Source organism: Phaethon aethereus (genome assembly GCF_964289735.1).
Source record: "Phaethon aethereus genome assembly, chromosome: 10".
In the NCBI taxonomy this organism is placed as follows: domain Eukaryota; kingdom Metazoa; phylum Chordata; class Aves; order Phaethontiformes; family Phaethontidae; genus Phaethon; species Phaethon aethereus.
In genome coordinates, this window is record NC_138586.1 from 13,706,060 (window position 1) to 13,724,428 (window position 18,369).

The 18,369-nt window shown below is 53.9% G+C and overlaps 1 protein-coding gene across 1 annotated transcript; it reads left to right on the top strand.

Annotated features, from left to right (window-relative positions):
- Positions 1-9,368: 9,368 nt before the first annotated feature.
- FUNDC2 (FUN14 domain containing 2) lies at positions 9,369-13,543 on the top strand (the record flags this gene model as incomplete). Its single annotated transcript, XM_082004187.1, has 5 exons — positions 9,369-9,387; positions 9,889-10,039; positions 11,420-11,495; positions 12,673-12,807; positions 13,466-13,543. The coding sequence occupies 5 exons, from the start codon at positions 9,369-9,371 to the stop codon at positions 13,541-13,543; spliced, it is 459 nt and encodes a 152-aa protein (XP_081860313.1).
- Positions 13,544-18,369: the final 4,826 nt, after the last annotated feature.

Sequence of the window (18,369 nt, forward strand, 5' to 3'; positions counted from 1 at the left end):
AGGGAGGGCAAGCGCAGCAGTGAGCTCCGCCGCAGGACCCAGCTGGCTCAGTGTCCTGGCCGGGAGAGAGGTAAGGAAAGGGAGGGTTGCAGAGGAAGGGGAATTTAGGTGTGGTCTCTGCCTGGTCCTACCTTCCCTCTCACCGCAGAGGGGAAGGAGGAGAGCAGGTTGCAGGCCAGCACCCGGCTGCTGCCCAGGCTACAGGACTTTATTTCCCCAGCAGGTCAGTCTGGGCTTGTGTCTGGGCTTGTACCTGGGGCTGGAGCCCACCGGGGAGCCAGCAGCTGCCTTCGGTGCCTGCTAGCCCACATAGCTTGAGGAAATGGCGATTTAGGGGAAAATTTGCCTTCGGGATGCAGATGGCTTATTGCTACAAAGCAGGAGAGGCTGCCCTGTGCCCCCCAGCGCTGGGAGCCTGCAGGGCACTTTGCCTCTGCAGGGGCAGGGCTGGAGGTGGGGAAATAGCCAGGGATGCACATATGCATATACGTATGTGGGGTGTATCCCTGTCCCCTGGGATCAAGCAAGCAGTGATGATTTAGCCACACAACCTCGCTTTGAGCCACATAGGAGAGAGAGGGTTGGGGTGATCCCTGGGAGCCCCCCTCCCACCAGCTGCTCCTCACCGTTCTCCTCTTCTCCCAGGGTCCTGCAGAACAGCTCAAGAGAAGCTGCACCAAAATGTTTTTGCAAATTTCTTCCGTTTTAAACTCACAAGTTTTCAATATATCTTTTTAAAAGCCCAGGAAATCCCCCACATATACCCCAAATGCACACGTGTGCTCACACACACACCCCAGTATGTGGTTCTCCCTCGGCTCACGAAGGCAGGAAGATGAGGAGGAACGCCCTGCATGGTCCCAGCATCCGCTGGGTGAGCAAGATTGGGAAACATCCCATAAATCATGCTATAGGGCAGCAGAAGTGCAATGGGAGCAGTGACCCCTTTGGTGACAGTCCCAGTGTGTGCAGAATTGTCCATGTGACAGGTCTTGGTGCCTGGGCAACAGAGGGAGGTGGTGGGGATGGTGGAGGGATGAGTGTTTTGGGACTCCAGATGCAAATCCTTAGCACAGGGCAGGTAGGGAATGGGATAAGAGATAGGAGCTGAGCCCCCTGGGTACGAGCAATCCCAGTGGATGTGGGAACACATTCCCCAATGTCCCACTGCCCCATGTAGCCCAGCATAGCCTGGGAATGACCTTGAGCATCCCAGCCCCATGGGCTCACCATGCAGGAGGACCCCAGGTCTGTGGGGTCAGTGACGGCTCTCTGTCTCCCTCTTTCAGAGAGAGGCCAGTTCTTACCACCTTGCTGGGGTCACCTCCTCTCTTCCCACTCCTCTCCTTACAGCAGCCCTGGGGTCAAGGGGGAAAACCTTCCCAGGCAGCTGGGTCTGGCCAGGGCTCCCATGGCAGCAGCAAGGAGCACCTGGGGGGACTCCCCCTCAGCCCATGTAAAACCCCAAACCGATGAGGGGCTGCCCACTCCTTCCTGCGCTCGCCCAGGGGCTGGCTGACGCAGCAGGAGCCGGAAAGTGCTCTCCCCACACCACCCAGCCTGCTCACGGAGAGGCAAAAAGCCAGCAAGAAACACATTTCCTCCAGCTCATGCGCTGGCGGCTGGCTTCGTGCCCGACCTGGGGCTCCTTTTCTTGGCAAGGAAGGTGAGCAACAACCCACCCCATGTTTTCCAGCAAGTATTTTGGGGCAAAACAAGTGCTGTGTCATATTCGGGGATGCCCTGGGTGCTTTGCACCACCTGCCCTGGCGCAATGCGTAGAAGGATATTGTTCAGTGCTGGAGGGGAAAGAGTTGTCCGGAGGTCCTGGAGAGACATGAGAGATCCGGGCTGTGCTTCTGGCACCAGTGTCCCCTGCAGTATGGGCGTGACTTTATTCCAGTCATCCTGCCTGGGAATCTCCCAGTGCTGTGAGGCTGTGCTCACCCAGAAAGGCTGGAAAAGGTGCTTCTTCCAGAAACAAGCAGATGGGGAAAAGTCAGCCAGCAGACAGACAACATGACAGTGAAGAGGGCAGTCAGCGGGCAGCAGTGAGGGATGGGCACACGGGAGGGTGGGGGTTGCCTGTCAGGAGGGGTGCTCCAGCTCCGGGTGCTGGAGATCTACATGGGGCGACACAGGGGCTTCTTGCCTCTAACCCGGGAGAGTCCAGGCACCGTGGGATGACAACGTCCAGGGATCACTGAGGGGAGTCAGGCAAAGCTTCCCTTGGGGGCTGCAGTTGGCAGGAGCCTGGACACAGTTGTCAATTAATGGTTGTGACACTGGCAGGTGCTGAATTGCTGGGTTTAACCATTTTCAGCTACTGGGAGGCAACTCTAGGTTCCTGATCCAGAGACATAAGAGTAAACTGGAGAGATGAGGTCTAACCCAAGGGAGCAGAAAGAAAATTATATTATGAAGATACTCAAGACTGTGGAAAGGAGAATCCAGGTGTGAAACTGGAGGACACTTAGAAATAACTTGGGGAGGGGCCCCAGATCCTGGGCAGCGCAGCTCCTGCACACAGTGCAGCTCTGTGCAGGCACGTGAGAGCCGGTGCAGAGGGAAGTGTGCTGGGGACAGCTGGGCATCCGCACAGAGCCCGGCTCCCCCGCCAGCACAGCCTGCTGAGCTGGAGCCCACATGCCCGGCGAGAGCACACGTGGCCCTAGCAAGCAGGGCAGCATTAGCTTCCGAGGGCTCTGCAAATCCATGCGGGTGCCACCGCAAAGCGCCAGCATCACCCATGCATGGCTGAGCCGGGATGGGCCACACAGTAGCAGACAAGGAGACCTGAGGAGCAGCATTGGCATCACAGACCTGCCTGGAGCAAGGCAGAGTGTGAGCATGTCTGCCTATCCCCAAACTTGCCCATGAGACAGCACCAGGGCACTGTCCTCCTGTGCAAATGTGATGGGGAAGCCAGGACAGGCTCCTGCCACCAAGGGTCCTGGAGAAACCTGCTTGGCCAGAGCCAAGGACCCACGTGCATGCAGAAAGCGCTGGTTGTTTCCCCGAATTGTGAAGTTCTCAGCTCAATACGGGGCTGGGGCAGATAAAGATGACTCAGAACAAAGTGAGCCATGTCTAATGTCTCCTGGGGCTTTTTTTTTGTGTATGTGAGAGAGCAAGCGAGTGACTCATGGCAGCTTCTCGGGAATGCAGAGTATCTCAGAAGCAGCAGCCACCCACTGGGCTCTCACCCTTCCCAGCACTCACATGGGCAGAGGGCACCGAGACACTGGCTGTGCTGTGTGGCACTGAGGATCCAGCGAAAGGACCAGGCATGGCCCCTTGTACCAGCACTTCTGTGCTGGAGCATCTCCCGCTGCTGGCCGCATCCCACCTGGACCCTGCCTGCCTGGAGGAGGGCTTGGTTTTGGTGTGCAACCCCTTCAGAAAGAGGAACAGCAGCCTGAGAGTTGTCAGGACACATTCCTGCTCTTCCACAGATGTGCCCTCGGCAAGTCTCTGCTGCGTGTGCTTGCCACGCTTCCTCCCCATGCTGCTGGGCGCACGGTGCCAGCTTGCTCCTGCCCAGCCTGCCGGCCATGCCCACCTGGATGCGTGCCACACTGACTCATTTCACCAAACGCCACAGGAGGTCACCTTTCCGGCTCCTCTCTGCACAGCTGGAGCGAAGGGTGCTGCAAGGGTTTCCAGCCTCCTCTCCAGAGCCAGTGCTGGGATTTAGTCACAGGGGATGTGTTTATCCCATGTAACCAGCCCCACTGCGCTCTGCAAGGGCAGAGGTGCTCTAGGGGACCTGCTTTTTTCAGAATGCACTGTCTTGGTTAGGAAGAAAAAATATTAAAACAAATCACCAGCCCAGCAGCCAAAAAAGGCATCTCTCCTGGAGCTTTTGTTTCCATCCAGTCTGCTGCAAACCAGCCCAGATGGAGAGACAAACCCTGGCCCTAGTGGAGATAAATTGCAGCAGGAGCAAAGCCCACAACTTCCTTGTGGGAAAAACCTCCCTCCTTTGGAACCAAAGCTCTGGGTTGGAGGAGAAATGGCTGGCAGACCTTGCTCAGCTGCTGCACCCCAGCAATGAAGGAGCAAAGAGGGGCTGCAGCCCCACGCAGCTCTCAGGCTGTCTGACCTGCAGAAAGCGGGATCCCAAGGGAGCAGCAGGACAGCAGGGCCGATGGCACTAACACCCCTGAGTATCTGGCAAATCTAGTCCCGGAGCAGAAATGCTGATGTGGAGGAGGTCCCAAAAATAAGTCTGCTCTCCTCCCTTGGCTTTCCCTGCAGTAAGTGGGTCAGTGAAGCATTTTTCCTTTCTCTCTTGTTTCTCACATCGAAAGTGTCTCTGCATGATTCAGGCAGCAGGAGCACAACGGCCGCGCTCCTGACACAGGGTGTCTGGGGGGCTGAGCCTGTGGGAGCTGGGGAGGACAAGAATTTGGGAGGGTCTCCCTAGCCAGAGGATGCTCCTCACAGCACTGGCTTTGCACAACTATTGCTAAAGGATCTTTGCTCCTCAAGCATCAGAGCAGCCTGGGGAAAACCAGAGCAGCCTCCAGACACACTCATCCTTCATAAGTCACCTAATTACCCTGGCTGATTAAATGAAGCTCAGAGCAATTGCTCTCCCCTGGGCTTGCTTTGAGGGTTGCTACCGCTGGGTCAGCCTGGAGATGGGCTCACATTCCCAAGGGGTGTCTGGTTTGTGGTGTCTGTCATGCACTGTCCTTAGCTCATCTCCTGAGACACCCTGGCTGCTGCAAAAACTCCTGGAATAAGGCCCAAGCCCCCAGGGCTGCTCATATTCAGCAGAGCTTTGCCTGCACCCCCAAGGCGCAGCTCTCCTCCACAGACGCTGTGCCTGGGGCCGCAGGGAAGGGGCACGGTGGTGCCCTGCCTTACCCACCTCCCCGTGCTCGACCCTGGCATCCTGGTACCCACAGAGCTCCTGGCGAGCCAGATAAGGGGCTAAATTTAACAACAGGAATTTAATAGTGCTTCAGAGGAATGGCTGTTTAAGAGAAGCAGTGTCCCAGAAAACTCCTCTCTCGATCGTTTCCAAGAAGAAGGGAGAACTGGATGCAGGGAGCCGTAGCAAACTCCCATGCAGCCTGAAGCCCTCCACCCAGCTGCCCCCAGCCCAGGCTGTGCCTCTCGCTGAGGCAGAGCCCTGAGCCTGAGGATGCTGCCACAGCTAGCGCCCGTGGGTGTCCCTGCACCGCGCTTGGCTTGTCCCCACATGCCTGGCCCAGGCCTCGGGGATGGCAAGGGTGTCTGCTGGCCAGGCAGCGACAGGAGGGAATGCAGACTTGTGAGATGGAGGGATTGTCAGGGAAGATGGACCAGGATCCTGGCCAGGGGCAGAAAACAGGCATCCAGGAATTGTTATTCACCTTTTACAGCTGGGGAAACTGCTCCAGGGAGCAGCAGGACTTGCCCGTGGTCACCTGCAATGCAGCAGCAAGTCAAAAAGAGAACACCTGTATCACCTGAGCAGCCACTCTGTATTATTTGCTGTGCTCCAGCTGCCTGTGTCCACTCACTGTCCAAAATCAGTGCTGCTTGGCAGGAGGGAGGGCTTGAGGGTGGCTGGGGGCTCCCTGCCACTCTCAGCACCGTGCTGTGCCTGGCACCAGGCTGCTCAGCGTGCCCTCCTGCTCCCTGAACCCAGCTGGCAGAAGTCTCAGCTGCTGGCAGGAGGGAGCAGAAAGCCCCTTGCTTTGCAGCATGGAGGTGGGGGAAGGCTGTGGGAGAGCTGGTCTGCGCTGAAAATTCCCCATGGCAGCTGGGGGGGAGTGAAGGACCAGGACTGTTGTCCCCACCCATAAACACTGAGTGGCATGAAGGGCTGGAGCCCAAGTTTGTTTCATTTCCAGAAAATGAGAAAAGAGAGAGAGAAGGCAGCAGAGAGAGAAACCCCACTGAAAATCCCCGTGCTCTTGCTTTGACGGGGCTGAGCTGCAAATTTCCTTTCTGCAAACTGCAGCGTGTCCCCAGCCAGCCACCGAGCCGGGGCTGTCCCTGCGCGGCTGCATGACACCAGCGCAGATGTCCCAGCCAGGGGAAGGGGAATTCATACGTCGCTTCTCACGGTACTAAAAGCAGCAGCACGGTGGCAGCCTCGGCAGAGCGCCACGCGGCCGGGACCACAAGGCTGGCACCGTTGGGGCCACATCACACTGAGCCACCGGAGTAGCAGCTTGGGAGCCCCAGGACATGGCAGCCCTCCGGGTCCCCGCGCACCAGGGACACGTTTCCTATCGACGGGGGACCCTGGCATCTGGTGGAGATGGCCAGGTATGGTGCCTCACTGAGGTGCCTGAAGGGGCATCATGGGTCCATTTACAGAGCAATTTTGGGGGCTCTGCAAGTGGGGACTTGCCAGGGGGATGAGGTTTTGCTGACCGCATTATTGCTCAGTACTGCTCGCCCTGACCGTGCACCGTGTGAGCTGTCGAGCTTTGGCTCAGCCTGGCCGTGCAGACTGGGAGGTGGTGGTGATGCTGGGAGGGAGGGGAAGCCTTTGAGATGGGGGAGCGGCTTTTCATGCCTGTGTCTCCTGAGCTGAACAGGGCTGCTTGCCAGTAAGGCGCCTTGCAGGGAGCCCATGGCTGCGCGGTGCTGAAGTGCCAGTGCTGGGCTTTGCCACTGCACCCGCTGGCCCCTGTGCCACCCTTCGTACCAAGGTGGGCCTGACCCCACTGCACAGGAGCCCTCAGCCCTGCAGGCCCTCCAGCCCCCTGTCAGCCCAGCTCCTTCCCAGCTGCTCCGGGCAATGCTGCACGTGCGCTGGGAAAGATGGGGCCATGCTGCAGCCTCAGGAGACTGAGAAAGACTCAGGCCAGCAGGTGCCCCTGGGACCACGTGGGGGGGGGGCCACCCCGTTGGCACCCGGGGAGGAGGCACAAGAGGAACCTTACCTGGCCCCAGGGCAAGGGGAAGCCCTTTGCCCAGGGCAGGGAGACAAAACCAGGGACACGCGCTGCACAGGGATGGGAGCCCATCACACACTTGATGTGCAGAAGACCGCAGTGCCACCCGACACTGGTGTTTGGATGGGATTTCCAAGATTAAACACTGCTGCCAGGTGCCCACAGCCACCCCTCCTCATCAGCAATCCCCTCCCTGGCCACCACATCTTCTTTTCCCAGGGGAAGCTGCTCTGCTCACTGCCTGACCTGCCTAGAGCCGAGGTGGAGACCCAGCAGAGACATGGTGCTCTTGGCTGCTCAGTAGTTGGTGTAGGATCTGTCTGACAGTCTCGTTAACAGCTACATCTGATTACTGGGTCACCAAAGGGTCACCACACCACACAGCACACCCACAGCAGCTGCCCTCCGATCTGCTGGGGACGGGACGACTGGGGCTCTCTGGGAGTGCGGTGGGGGCCGAGGGAAGCCCTGCCTGAGCAATGCCACAGGGCTTTGGCTGCCCAGGAGACCAAATGCAGGAGCTTCCCCGTTGCTGGAGAGTAAACAAACCCTTGTGGAGTCCAGTCTCCTTCTCTGGGTGGTTATGAAAGCAAAAGCCCTTTGGAGCATCCAGACTCCAGGGTCCCCGGGGGTCAAGGGCTGGGCACTGGGCTGGACACCCGGCTTCTCTCCTCCCACACCCCCATGGCACCCATCCCTCCAGCTGTGCCTTGCTGGGCCCTCGGCACCTCAGACGGCCGAGTCCCAAGGCCCAAACCAGCCCCCACAGGAGACATCAGGTCTCGGTCCCTGGGGAAGCGCTGTCCCCCCAGTTTGGTTTGGGTGCAGGCACCCTACTCCAGCAGGTTCCCTCTCATCGGGGCAATGGCAGGAAACACGTGCGATACTGCTGTGGCTCCTGATGTTGTCCCAATATGGTTTCTTCACGTGGTGTGCAAAGAGTCGAAAGCCACGCAGAGTCGAGAGAGAATCATAGAATCATTACGCTTTTATCCCAAATCCGCACAGAGCTGGGTGCTAGGTGGTGGGTCCAGAACGCTAGCACACCTCAGTCAACACAGGGAAAATATTTCCACATTTTGAGCAACAGTTACCAGTATTTTTTGCAAGTTGGCTCAGTCCCCCGTGTTCCTGTTTGTTCCCGTAAGCCTCATCGCCACTTAAAGTCACAGCATCCTTCTTTTTCACTGCGCACTGGTTTTTACTGTTATCTTGTTCCTTCCCTCAAGGTTGCATTGTCCTGAAAGGTGGGATCTTTACCCGCTCTGCAAAGGCAATATATACACAGGGTCAAGGTATTCCTTTTATTGCAGGTTTGCGCAAAGCTGGAAGCTAGGTGGTACCCCACAAAGCTAGCTTGGCTCGGTAAAAAAACTACAGCGTATTTATATTCTTACATGACTGGCAAAACAATACAAAATGCACCCAAGTTTACATTCATTGATTAGTGATTACTACATCACGTGCTATTGGTTACAGGTATTTAAATTAGCACGCACGCGCCTAGAAAGCGTGGGAGCAATTTGCATAGCTCCTCCATTGCATTGGTGGTCATGATCTCCCCCCGCCACCTCTGCCTTTACCCCAGGTAGTGCGAAATTTTGCTGACTTTATGCTGGTAGCATCCTCCTATTCTTGTTATCTTCCTTGTGGCAAGATGTTTCTTTTATCAGTCCCTGAAGTCCCCTTTTCTGTCCCTCCTCTGGAGACTGGCGATTTGAAATTCACACAACACAGCTGCTCGGCTTAATGGTTAATATTTATCTTCGGATTATCGGGGGCACCTCAGGGCGGAGCTGGGTGTGCGTGCCGGACACAGCAGATCCTCCATGCCGCTTCCAACACGCCCGAGTCCCTGGCTCCACCATACACCTGCCCCACTCCTCCGTGGGACCCAACATGAGAAGAGAAGCCCTGGCCCCGTGCCAGGGCGTGGAGCTGCCCAGGAAGGTCGTATTTGCTTTATGCAAGTGGCGAAAGGCACCATTTCTGCAGAGCGACAGCTCGCAGCCAAGCAAGAGCCTCCCCTGCCGAGCGCACAAACCACCACGGGCTTTAGGGAGCTTGTAAGATGCCCTTGGAACCCCCTTTGTCCCTCCCCGGCTGCCACAGGCACCCTCGTGCTCTGCTGGTACTGCACACCTGAGCCAGTCCTCCTGGGAGGCCGACCCCACGGCACAGCCACCCACGGCACCAGGGACGCTGAGGGCGCCCGTGGGGCCACGCCTGAGCAGGTGACGCTATCGCAGTGGCAGAAGGAACAATCTTTCCGAGGGGCACCCCGACGGACACCAGCGGGGAGACCGCCGGGGCCAACGCGTGCGCATACCCACGGCCGCTGCCGGTCTGCACCCACGCGCATGCCCGAGCCCTCCCCGCGGGCGCCACGCGCCTGCGCCTGCGCAGCGTGGTCACGTGCGCGCGGCGGCCCAGTGGCGGTGGCGAGTGGAGGCCAGCGGTGCCATGGCGGTGCCGGGCGGAGGTGGGCCGAGCCGAGCCGGGCCGGGCCGGGCCGGGCCGGCGGCGGGTCCTCCTTCTCCTCTGCCCCTGGCGGCGCGGTCCCCGGCTCCCTCAGCTCAGCCCCCTCGGCGGAGAGCGAGGCCCGTGTCCTGCGCGGCGGCGTTTCCACTGGCAACGCGCGGCGGCCGGTACTGGGGCTTGGCCCCGCCTGAGGGCCTGAGCCGCCGCAGGACGCTCTGGGGGTGGCTCCCGGGACAGGGTTTCTCAGCGCGCGCCCCTTCCTCGGCGGCGTGACCTGCGGGAGCTCCGAGGGGGGTGAGGGGTCCCAGGGAGGGCGTCCGAAGTGGTCTGAGGGGCCCGGCCTGGGCGTGGGCCTGGGCGTTCCCAAAGGCCTGTGGGGAGTGCTAGGCCCCGTGGGCTGTGTGACTGGAGTGGGATCCTGTGTCCCTGGGGAGGCCCTGGGCAGCTGGCAGGGGGCTGTGGGACAGCAGTCCTGGCACTGAGCCTCTCCAGGTGCCTGCAGGTGTGAAGGAGGACTCGTTCAATGTGCTGGACCTGGCGGAGTACACCAAGAACCAGCCCTGGTGGCGCAAGGTCTTCGCCCCCAGCTCGGGGTCAAGTGCCGAGAAGTACAATGTGGCCACGCAGCTGGTGATCGGAGGGGTCACAGGATGGTAAGATGTGCTGGATTGCCATTGCTGCTCGTGGCAGGCATGATGCCTGCAGGCGCTAGCTGGGTTCTTGGGAACATGCTGACAGGTGCAGGGTGGTCATCTGGCAGTCCTTCAGAGAAGGCAGGTGTCCAGCTTGCTCAGCCCACCGTGCTCTGGCATGCTGTGCTGAACTGTGGGAGGTCTTAAAAGCTGCTTCTAACATGGAGCTGAAGAACTGAGACTATCTCCTAGGGGACAAAATGGCATCAAGCTGTAATGTTTGAGGTGACATATTTGTCTTTAACTTCTAGCATAAAGTCATGGAGTTGACTTTAGGACAGGCAAATATGAACCTCTTGGAACAAAGATACCTTCTTCCCTGGAGGTGGACGTATTTCAGGCATCTGCACAAAAACCTCCTGTGGAGGTAGCTTATTGTGCCTCTGGGCATGGTTCCTGGGGTTTCGTGTCACTTGTAGCAAGCGCTGGGCCTTGTGGCTCTGTTTGCAACTTCCCACAGCAGCATTGTTTGAGTTGAAAACTTGGAGTAATCACACTGCTTTGCTTCTTGCTGAGCCTGTCGTCTTCATCTGGCACAGCGATAACCATTTAAAAGTGTATGACAGATCTTCATTTTCTGGTAAAAATATGAGCTGGCCACCTCTCTCTTGTATCTTCACTAAGTATGAATTCAGAAATGGGTAAGCAGGTTGCTGTGTTGTTTTGCAATGTTGATAGGGAAACCATGGTCCAAGTAAAGTCCGCTTTGGGTGATACAATACACTAGCCCTTTGCTGCATGACTGAGCAATGGGGTGGTGCTTTCTTGAGTTCTGGTGCCTGCAGTGATGTCTTTAATGTTGAGAGCATGTAAGCCAGTTTGGAGACGAGTATAGCTTTAGACCAACCACTGCTGGCTGCTTGTTTCAGCATATTTCTCCTCTGAGAAATGAAAAGTAAGCAGTTGTTTGGGCAACAAAGAAGCTTGCCTTGTGATCTGGTCCCCATGCTGTATCACGGAGCAGCAGCAGATGTGCTGCCTAATTTCCCTTCAGAGATGATAGCAGTTAAAAAAAGAAGAAAAAAGTAAAATCACTTGTTGATTTTGGTGAAATCATATGTTTCCGATTACTCTTTTGGGAGAAGGTGAATGTTGAAGAGGTAAGAATCAAAACTGCAGAAGGCTGAAATGCGATAGTGAGAAGTAAAAGGCTATAAAGCATCAGTTTTGGCTGGGTGCAAATCCTTTTTCTGGTTGCATGTGGGTTTCTTCTACTGTTCATCAGGCTGTCTCCGAGTCTTGGTTAATTACTGCCAAAAGGCAGCCTTGCTTGTGGGAAGCATGCTGAGGAGTGTGTGTTTGGTACCTCGTTCTCCTGACTGGATTCTGGTTGATTTGTAGGTGTACTGGATTCATCTTCCAGAAAGTTGGAAAGCTGGCAGCGACAGCAGTGGGAGGTGGCTTTTTCCTACTTCAGGTGTGTATGAACAGTGGGCCAGGCTTTCTGAGAACTGTGCTGATGGGGAGAAAGGGCTGTCTGGTGATCATTACCTGTTGGCACATGTGGAGCCAGTTCTTCACTCTGCCAGGAGCTCTGTGTGGCCATGGATGTCAAGAGCCTGCATTCTCCAGAGTACATAGATGCAGCAGCAAAGCAGGATCAGTGTGTGTAAACTTAAGGATTGCCAAAAGGTGCCATTCGCTTAGGATGCGCCAGGCCAAAGGCACTTGGGGACTGTTACTGCAGGGGCACCTGAGTGAAGCAGGAGGTAGCCTTTGGCTGTGGCAAACCATGCTGCTGCTGCAGGACTGTGGTCTGAACTGGCTACTGTACTTAGTCTGATGCCTGTGGAGGTGGTGTCCCTGGAGGAACAGCCATGGATGTCAAGAGGGATTTGTTCATGTCTATGATATCCTTCCTGTCAGTCTGACTACCTGAGGAGTCAGGCCAGCACAGATGGGGCTCTCTGTAAAGCATTGAGGAAGAGGAGAGAAACAGAGATCTCTGTCCTCAACCATTTCTCCTGGTTTCCAAGAACCCTGGCACTGAGGGGAGCTGCTTGGATGTGCACATCTAGGTTGTACATCCTGCAGGCAACAGAAGAGCTCTTGGGCTCTCTCGCTGAGCAGAACTTGTTTACTTTTCAGGCGCTGTCTTGCCTGCGACTTGTTCTCCGCACTCTTCTGGCTCTGCTTGTTCTGCTGAAAGCCAAAAGCTTGCTCTGAGCAGCAAGAGTTTCACTGCTGAATCATCCTGACCAGATAAAATATTTAGAGAGGAACAGGCTATTAATAGCTGTGTCCAGCCACAGCAGCAGGAGAGCTGCAGAGAGATCCCAACGATATACGTGGCAGTTGTGAGGGGGAGGTGATGCCAGCTTTACGTTAGAGAATAGAGGCTGAAACAGGCTAAGCTGCAGCGTGTGCCCAGCTGTTAGGGGATTACTGTGGGGGACAGATGTTGCAGGACAGTTAATACAGCTATAGGAGTGGTCCTTTGACCAGTTTTTAAGCTAGTGTGCTCATCCTCTCAGCCCACCGGACCAGTGTGTGGGAAGTGTCTGTGGTCAGGGAAGATGGGTGGGCAAGGGGGTCTGTTGTGGTCATGCAGGAGTTTATTCCAGGAACTTTCTTTCCACCCCTCAAAACTCTAGATTGCAAACCACACAGGATACATCAAAGTGGACTGGAAGCTCGTAGAACGGGACGTGAACAAAGCCAAGCAGCAGCTGAAATTTCACAGCAGTGGTAACAAAATGCCTCCAGAAGTGAAAAGCAGAGTGGATGAGGTGAGACAACTCTCCCAGGGTGTGTGCAGGTGCTTAGCTGGAGGGACAGCAGAAAATGGGATTGACTCCCGGGCTCTTACGGATCTTCCATTGTACAAATACAAGGAGGGAATGCTTGCATGATAGCAAAACTGGAGAGATGGCAAAGCTATCTGTGCATGTTTGTGACAGTCAGGGTGGCTTCTAGGCATGACACTAGCTCACCATGTGTTGCTGCAAACTCCTTGGGTTAGGGAGAAAACGTTGCTGGGGTTGTGGGGAGAAGTGTCTCTTCAGTCTGACAAGAAAAGCTAAGCAGATCTGGCAGCAGAGTGGCCTGGTTATCCTGGACTCTGCTGTACCCTGGTCTGGCACACACAGTCAGCAGCCCCTTCTGTCAGACTGTGCTGGTTGTGAGAGAGCCCTGGAGCATGTAGGCTCGGACTGCAGCTCTCAGAGGGTCTGGGCTGTGCTGGGACTGGATCAGTTCAGGAGCTGTACATGCAGCAGGGGGATTAGGGAGGGGAGGTCATTAGGATATTTTCTCAGACCCGAGCAGTGGCCTCTCTCTGAGCATCACTCACCTGGGAGAACAGCCTGAGGGATGTCTTCTTATGGGGAGGGTGGGTGCGTGACCTGCTGTTGTTGAACACTGTTGGCTCTTCTCTCCCCTGTTTAGGTGATCATATTTCTGAAGAAGAATGTTATCCTGACTGGAGGGTTTGCTGGAGGATTCCTGCTTGGAATGGCGTCCTAGAAACTGCGCTTGACTCTCCCTTCATGCCCAGCCTCCCCTGCCCTCCTGTACTGCTGTTCTCTCTCACTTAGAAGTCAAAGGATGTTGCTGACAGGCTCAGTCCCTCTGCTCACAGGTTCCAGCCCTTATGTCTTACAATGCTGCTTCTGATTTCCAATTTTTTCCTCTGTCTGGGCTGTTAGGTTGCTGGGATCAGTCTGAAAGCTTATTCCCAGCGTGTCATTGTGATTCACTTCCCCACCAAATATGCCCAGTCCCAAATTTTCTGATGAGTTGCAGCCTCATAAACATGTAGTGGCAGAGAAATTTCTTAAACGTGCTTCCTCCCAGGTGCTCAGGGTTGTTACATGTACATTTGTCTGCCAGTATATGTGTAAAACAGCTGTCAGCTGTTCACTGCTATTTACCTTGCACTTTTTCTGCCCCGGTACCTAGAAAGCCTGTGCTTCCCTCTGCACAGAGATGGTGTGTGCAATCCAAAATGTGCTTGGCTGTCCTGGGGTGGATGCAGAAGTGTCAGGGGATAGCCTGGGCTGTGTCCAGGGCAGGTAGATAAGGAGGAAGTTCATGTTCTGTGTGGTGCGTGGGGTTCTCCTGCCCTTCCCAGGCCATTGCACTGCACATAGATGGCCACTTGGCTGGTCCTCCGCTGTTATTTATACTCCTTACTGGAATTGCAGCACTGGCACTGCTAGTGGAAACCGAGCACCGTGGGTGGCTCTCCAGGCCCTTTCCTCATTATGTGTTCTGAAAGTCACCAACCTTCCTGCACTGTAGAGCGCCTTTCTCATTTGCTAGCTGACTGCTCAGCCTTTGAAATGTGCTGAGGTGCTCCCTTGTGGTGGGCAGGCTTCCAGTGTGCTTGACCTGTCTGTCAGGCTAGTTGGCGCGGCTGGTGTGTGTTTCAGCTGTGACACTTACTGTAAATCACCTTGGGCTTCAGACTGGTGTTTCTAGGTCTACTGTGACCTCTGGCCACTTTGGTGTTGGTGATGCTCTTAGAGCTGTAACCATGTGGGACAGGATTGTAGCCAGGCAATGCATCCCTGTTTAGGGTACATTGTACTAGTCCAGGGTCCCTGCTGCCAGCTCTACAGGGAGGGGCGAGGATGTGAAATCTGGAGCACAGTCCTTTACCTGCCTCTGCGGAGCATCTCCTGGGACTCTGGGAGCAACTGGAATGACAAAACTTGTTGGGAAAATCAGGTTGTGCTCTTATGGGAGTGGCTCATTTCCATAGTTTCTGCCTTGGTTTTGTTCGTTCCTTCTTTGCGTTTACCATTTCCACAAAAAAAAGCTGCTTGCTTAATTCCATCAGCTGTAGCCCTTCTCCTGCAGGTAACAAGGCAGCCAAGGTGCAGAACTGAGCTGTTTCTGGACAGTCTGTCCCAGTGCAGCTGCCTGCAGAGCAGAATTCTAACCTACAAGAGGAAAAAATAAAATCCCTTAGGGATGTTCTGCATTGGCTATGATGTGCTGACATTACCGCTTTCCAGAGTGCAGGGACTTGCATGATGTCCGGGTGGTGTCCTCCAGCAGGTACATGTAGGAGTTCTCGCCAAGAATGTTTTTTAATGTGAAACTCAGTCCATCTGTCAATGGGAAACATGCTAGGGAATGATGACACGGATGGGTGATTGGGACACAAGCACCTTGCTCAGCAGCTGCACCCTGTCTCTCAGTATGGCTAGAAATGGGGATCTTCCCCCAAAAGCTGCTGGAAGAGCTGGAACGGTGGGTCCTTCCACCAGAGGTTTTGGGATGAACACTTGTGGTTGTTAATTTTGTTTCAGCTCTCTTGATTCAAGTGTCAGTGTAGCAACACACTGATTTAGCTGAGGTTTTCTCACCTTCAGGATCTGAAAAGAGGCTGTAGGTAATCAGGCAACAGAACTTGATATCTTTGTTCCTGTCTTGCCATGGAGAATGAAAGAGCAGCTGGGCTTACGTCCTTTTAATGATGGTCTTCCTAAAAGCCAACCAGGACTGCAGGAGTGATGTGATGAAACAAACAGGTCTTCAGTAAATTGGTGTTTGGGAGTGGAGTGGCAATTGAAGCTGATGGTTCGGTTTTGTTTTTTGTAGGAAGCCGGTAGGGCTGAAGGTGCATGAATTGATACATTTATATTGCAGGGTATATCTTGTTCCTGTAGGAACACAGCATTGCTGCCTCTCTGCCTCCTGTGCTGCATAACACAACCTCTTCTGAGATGCAGTAATCTCCACAAAGCTTGCTCCAATGACAAAGCTCAAAGTAAATCATTAACAGACCTTAGGGATGTTTTTCAGGCTAAAAAAGTCACCATTTCTGCCTAGCCACCGGGAAGGGTGTACTGGGTTCTGCTCCACAGGTCCTGCTATGGAGAGAAATAGCCCAGAGAGGGAGCTAAAACGCCTCAATTGCTGCTGAAAGGGGAAACAAGTGACAAATTCATCTTGAGTTTGATGTGAACGCAGGCAGGGAATGGACAAGGACCTCAGGATCTGGCAGATCTTTGTGCTGTGCCAGTGTCAGGCTCGTGGCTGGCACCGTTTGATGATGTGAAGCCCACACTGGAAGCTTAAGTAGATGTCTGTGGGGATGCATTTTCATTGTTGCAGGTGCCAAGATGAGGTGTTCCCCCCCCCCCTCCCCACCCTTGCTCCTTTTCAACAACTTCTGGCGTCTGTTCCAGTATGAGGAAGTTTAAAACACACTAGGCTTTTAAAGTGTTTTTATATATTGTATGTAAATGCTTGTTGAAGTGATATTTTATTAAACAGTTTTGCTCTAATAGCTTCTGTATGTGAGGTCTGTTTTACTTCTTGGGAACCAGCATGGTTTTGTCTTACCCTGTGTGTTGCACTTGACTTATGGAAGCAGTTGCAGCCAGTCTGGTAGCATGGGGCCACCAGCCTTCCCTGTTATCTGCAGGTAAGCATGGGCTGCCATAATAAACCCCTCTCCTTGATGATCCTGGCACCAATCACCTATGTTCCCAAAATGTGGAATGCTTCTGGGGCAGGAGGCGATACTGCTGCCATCCTGGCTTCAGAGCCTCCCTGCTGAGCAAGTTTGCTCCACTTGAGCAGAAATGGCCATGGAGATGAGGCTTTTCTTTTTAATAGGCACAACAGAAGCCTAAATATTTTTTTTTTATCATCTATTAGTGACTTTCTTTCCACTGCTGATGCTCAGATAGGGCAAAATGGAAAAATTAGCTACTTTCAAGTGTTTGAGCTGCTTCACAACATTGTCATCACTTTCCCCTACTTCTCAAGAATACTGAAACCCCTATTTTGCCTTAAGAGGTTTTTTTTTGGGGGGGAGGGAAGCAGGAGGGCAAGGCTAGCCCTGAATTATTCTGATCTTGAGCCCCAGTTATAAAAATATCAAGCAGCTTCTATTTAAACATGATGATATCACATGTAGCTCTGGACTGTGAACAGCAGCCAAGCTGCCTGGCTTGCAGCTATGTTGTATTCTCAATAAACAACCAAACTGAGACTACAATTTGTTCCAGTCATTTATTTTGTATTATGGTATTTCAGAGCAGTGAATACAGATGGTTTGCTCTTCTAGGCTTCAATACACTCAACTATTGTGCCTAGACTACAGTGGTCTGTTTATAGAAGCTGTATTTCATAAGTAAGTTGTACTTGATCACAGCACAAAAGTCCTTTACGGCTAGATCTAATGACAGAGTTAGGGGCCTAGTGGGTTCGAAGTCTGATAATTGAAGTGCCTAGGCCCTGTAATGGACTTGGCACCCACTGAGGTGCCTGGACTCCAGCTACAGGGGACGGAGAGACTTGGGCAGCTCTGAAAGGTGATGCAGGAACCTGTCTACCAAGCTCTTCCTACAGGCCACAGGAAATTCTGCTGCACGGGTGAGAGCTTCTGAAAAGCCATGTCTCCCTGGGGTCCAGACACAGCCGGCTTGTGAGTGAGTCTGGAATGCTGTGTTGAAAGCAACTGCCTACAACTGCTTGTTCGGTAAGCAGCACCTAAATCAGTTCTTGGATCTAGCCCAGGGCTTTGTGACAGGCCTCTGGGTACCAGCGGGTTGAACTATGCTGGGTTCGTAACATATTGCTTAAAGGTGTTCAATTATACATAAATGTATAAATTTTATATCAACAGTCAGATCTTTCAAATGAATATTGCTTTTAAAAAAAATAAATCCTATTCCTGTAGCAATCCCTGAAATAATGTTCCTGTAACATCTTTGTCATGCAAATAGCAGCGTGTAGGCAATTCAAATATAAAGTAACCAAAAGTCTGTCCAGTGGGAAAGTGAGGCACTTAGGCAAAGTGACGTGTAGTCACTCGTGTTCTATGCAAGACCTAGGAACAATCCCCAGACCTGATTCCCATTCTTGAGCTTGAACCACTGGACAGGCAAATGTTGTCTGGAACTACTGCATGGTGGCAGCAATACCTTTGCTGTGTCAAGATGGGCTTGTTTCATGTGTCACACTTAAACTCACTCACTCTTCTGAGCTCATTTCCTGTACCTCTCGCTCCAGAAGCCAGAATAACTTGGTTCCAGTTCTCCATTTTGAGAGCAAGGATGGATTAGAGTAAGGTCAGCATTCTAAAAACATCAAGTTGACTTTTCACAGACACAGGTGCGATGCAAAGACAATGTACATGATGTTTTGGTACAGAAAATAAAGTCTGTTAACCAGGCCATCTATTGGTACTGCGTTATACTTTTTGGTGTGCCGGATGGTGTGTTCTAGGAGCGATCTGGCTTTCCTGAAAGTCTAAAGAAGGCTTGAAAAAACACACACGAGCTCTGCAGGTGAGTCCATGCTCCAGCACCTGCTGGAGCTGCATTGCG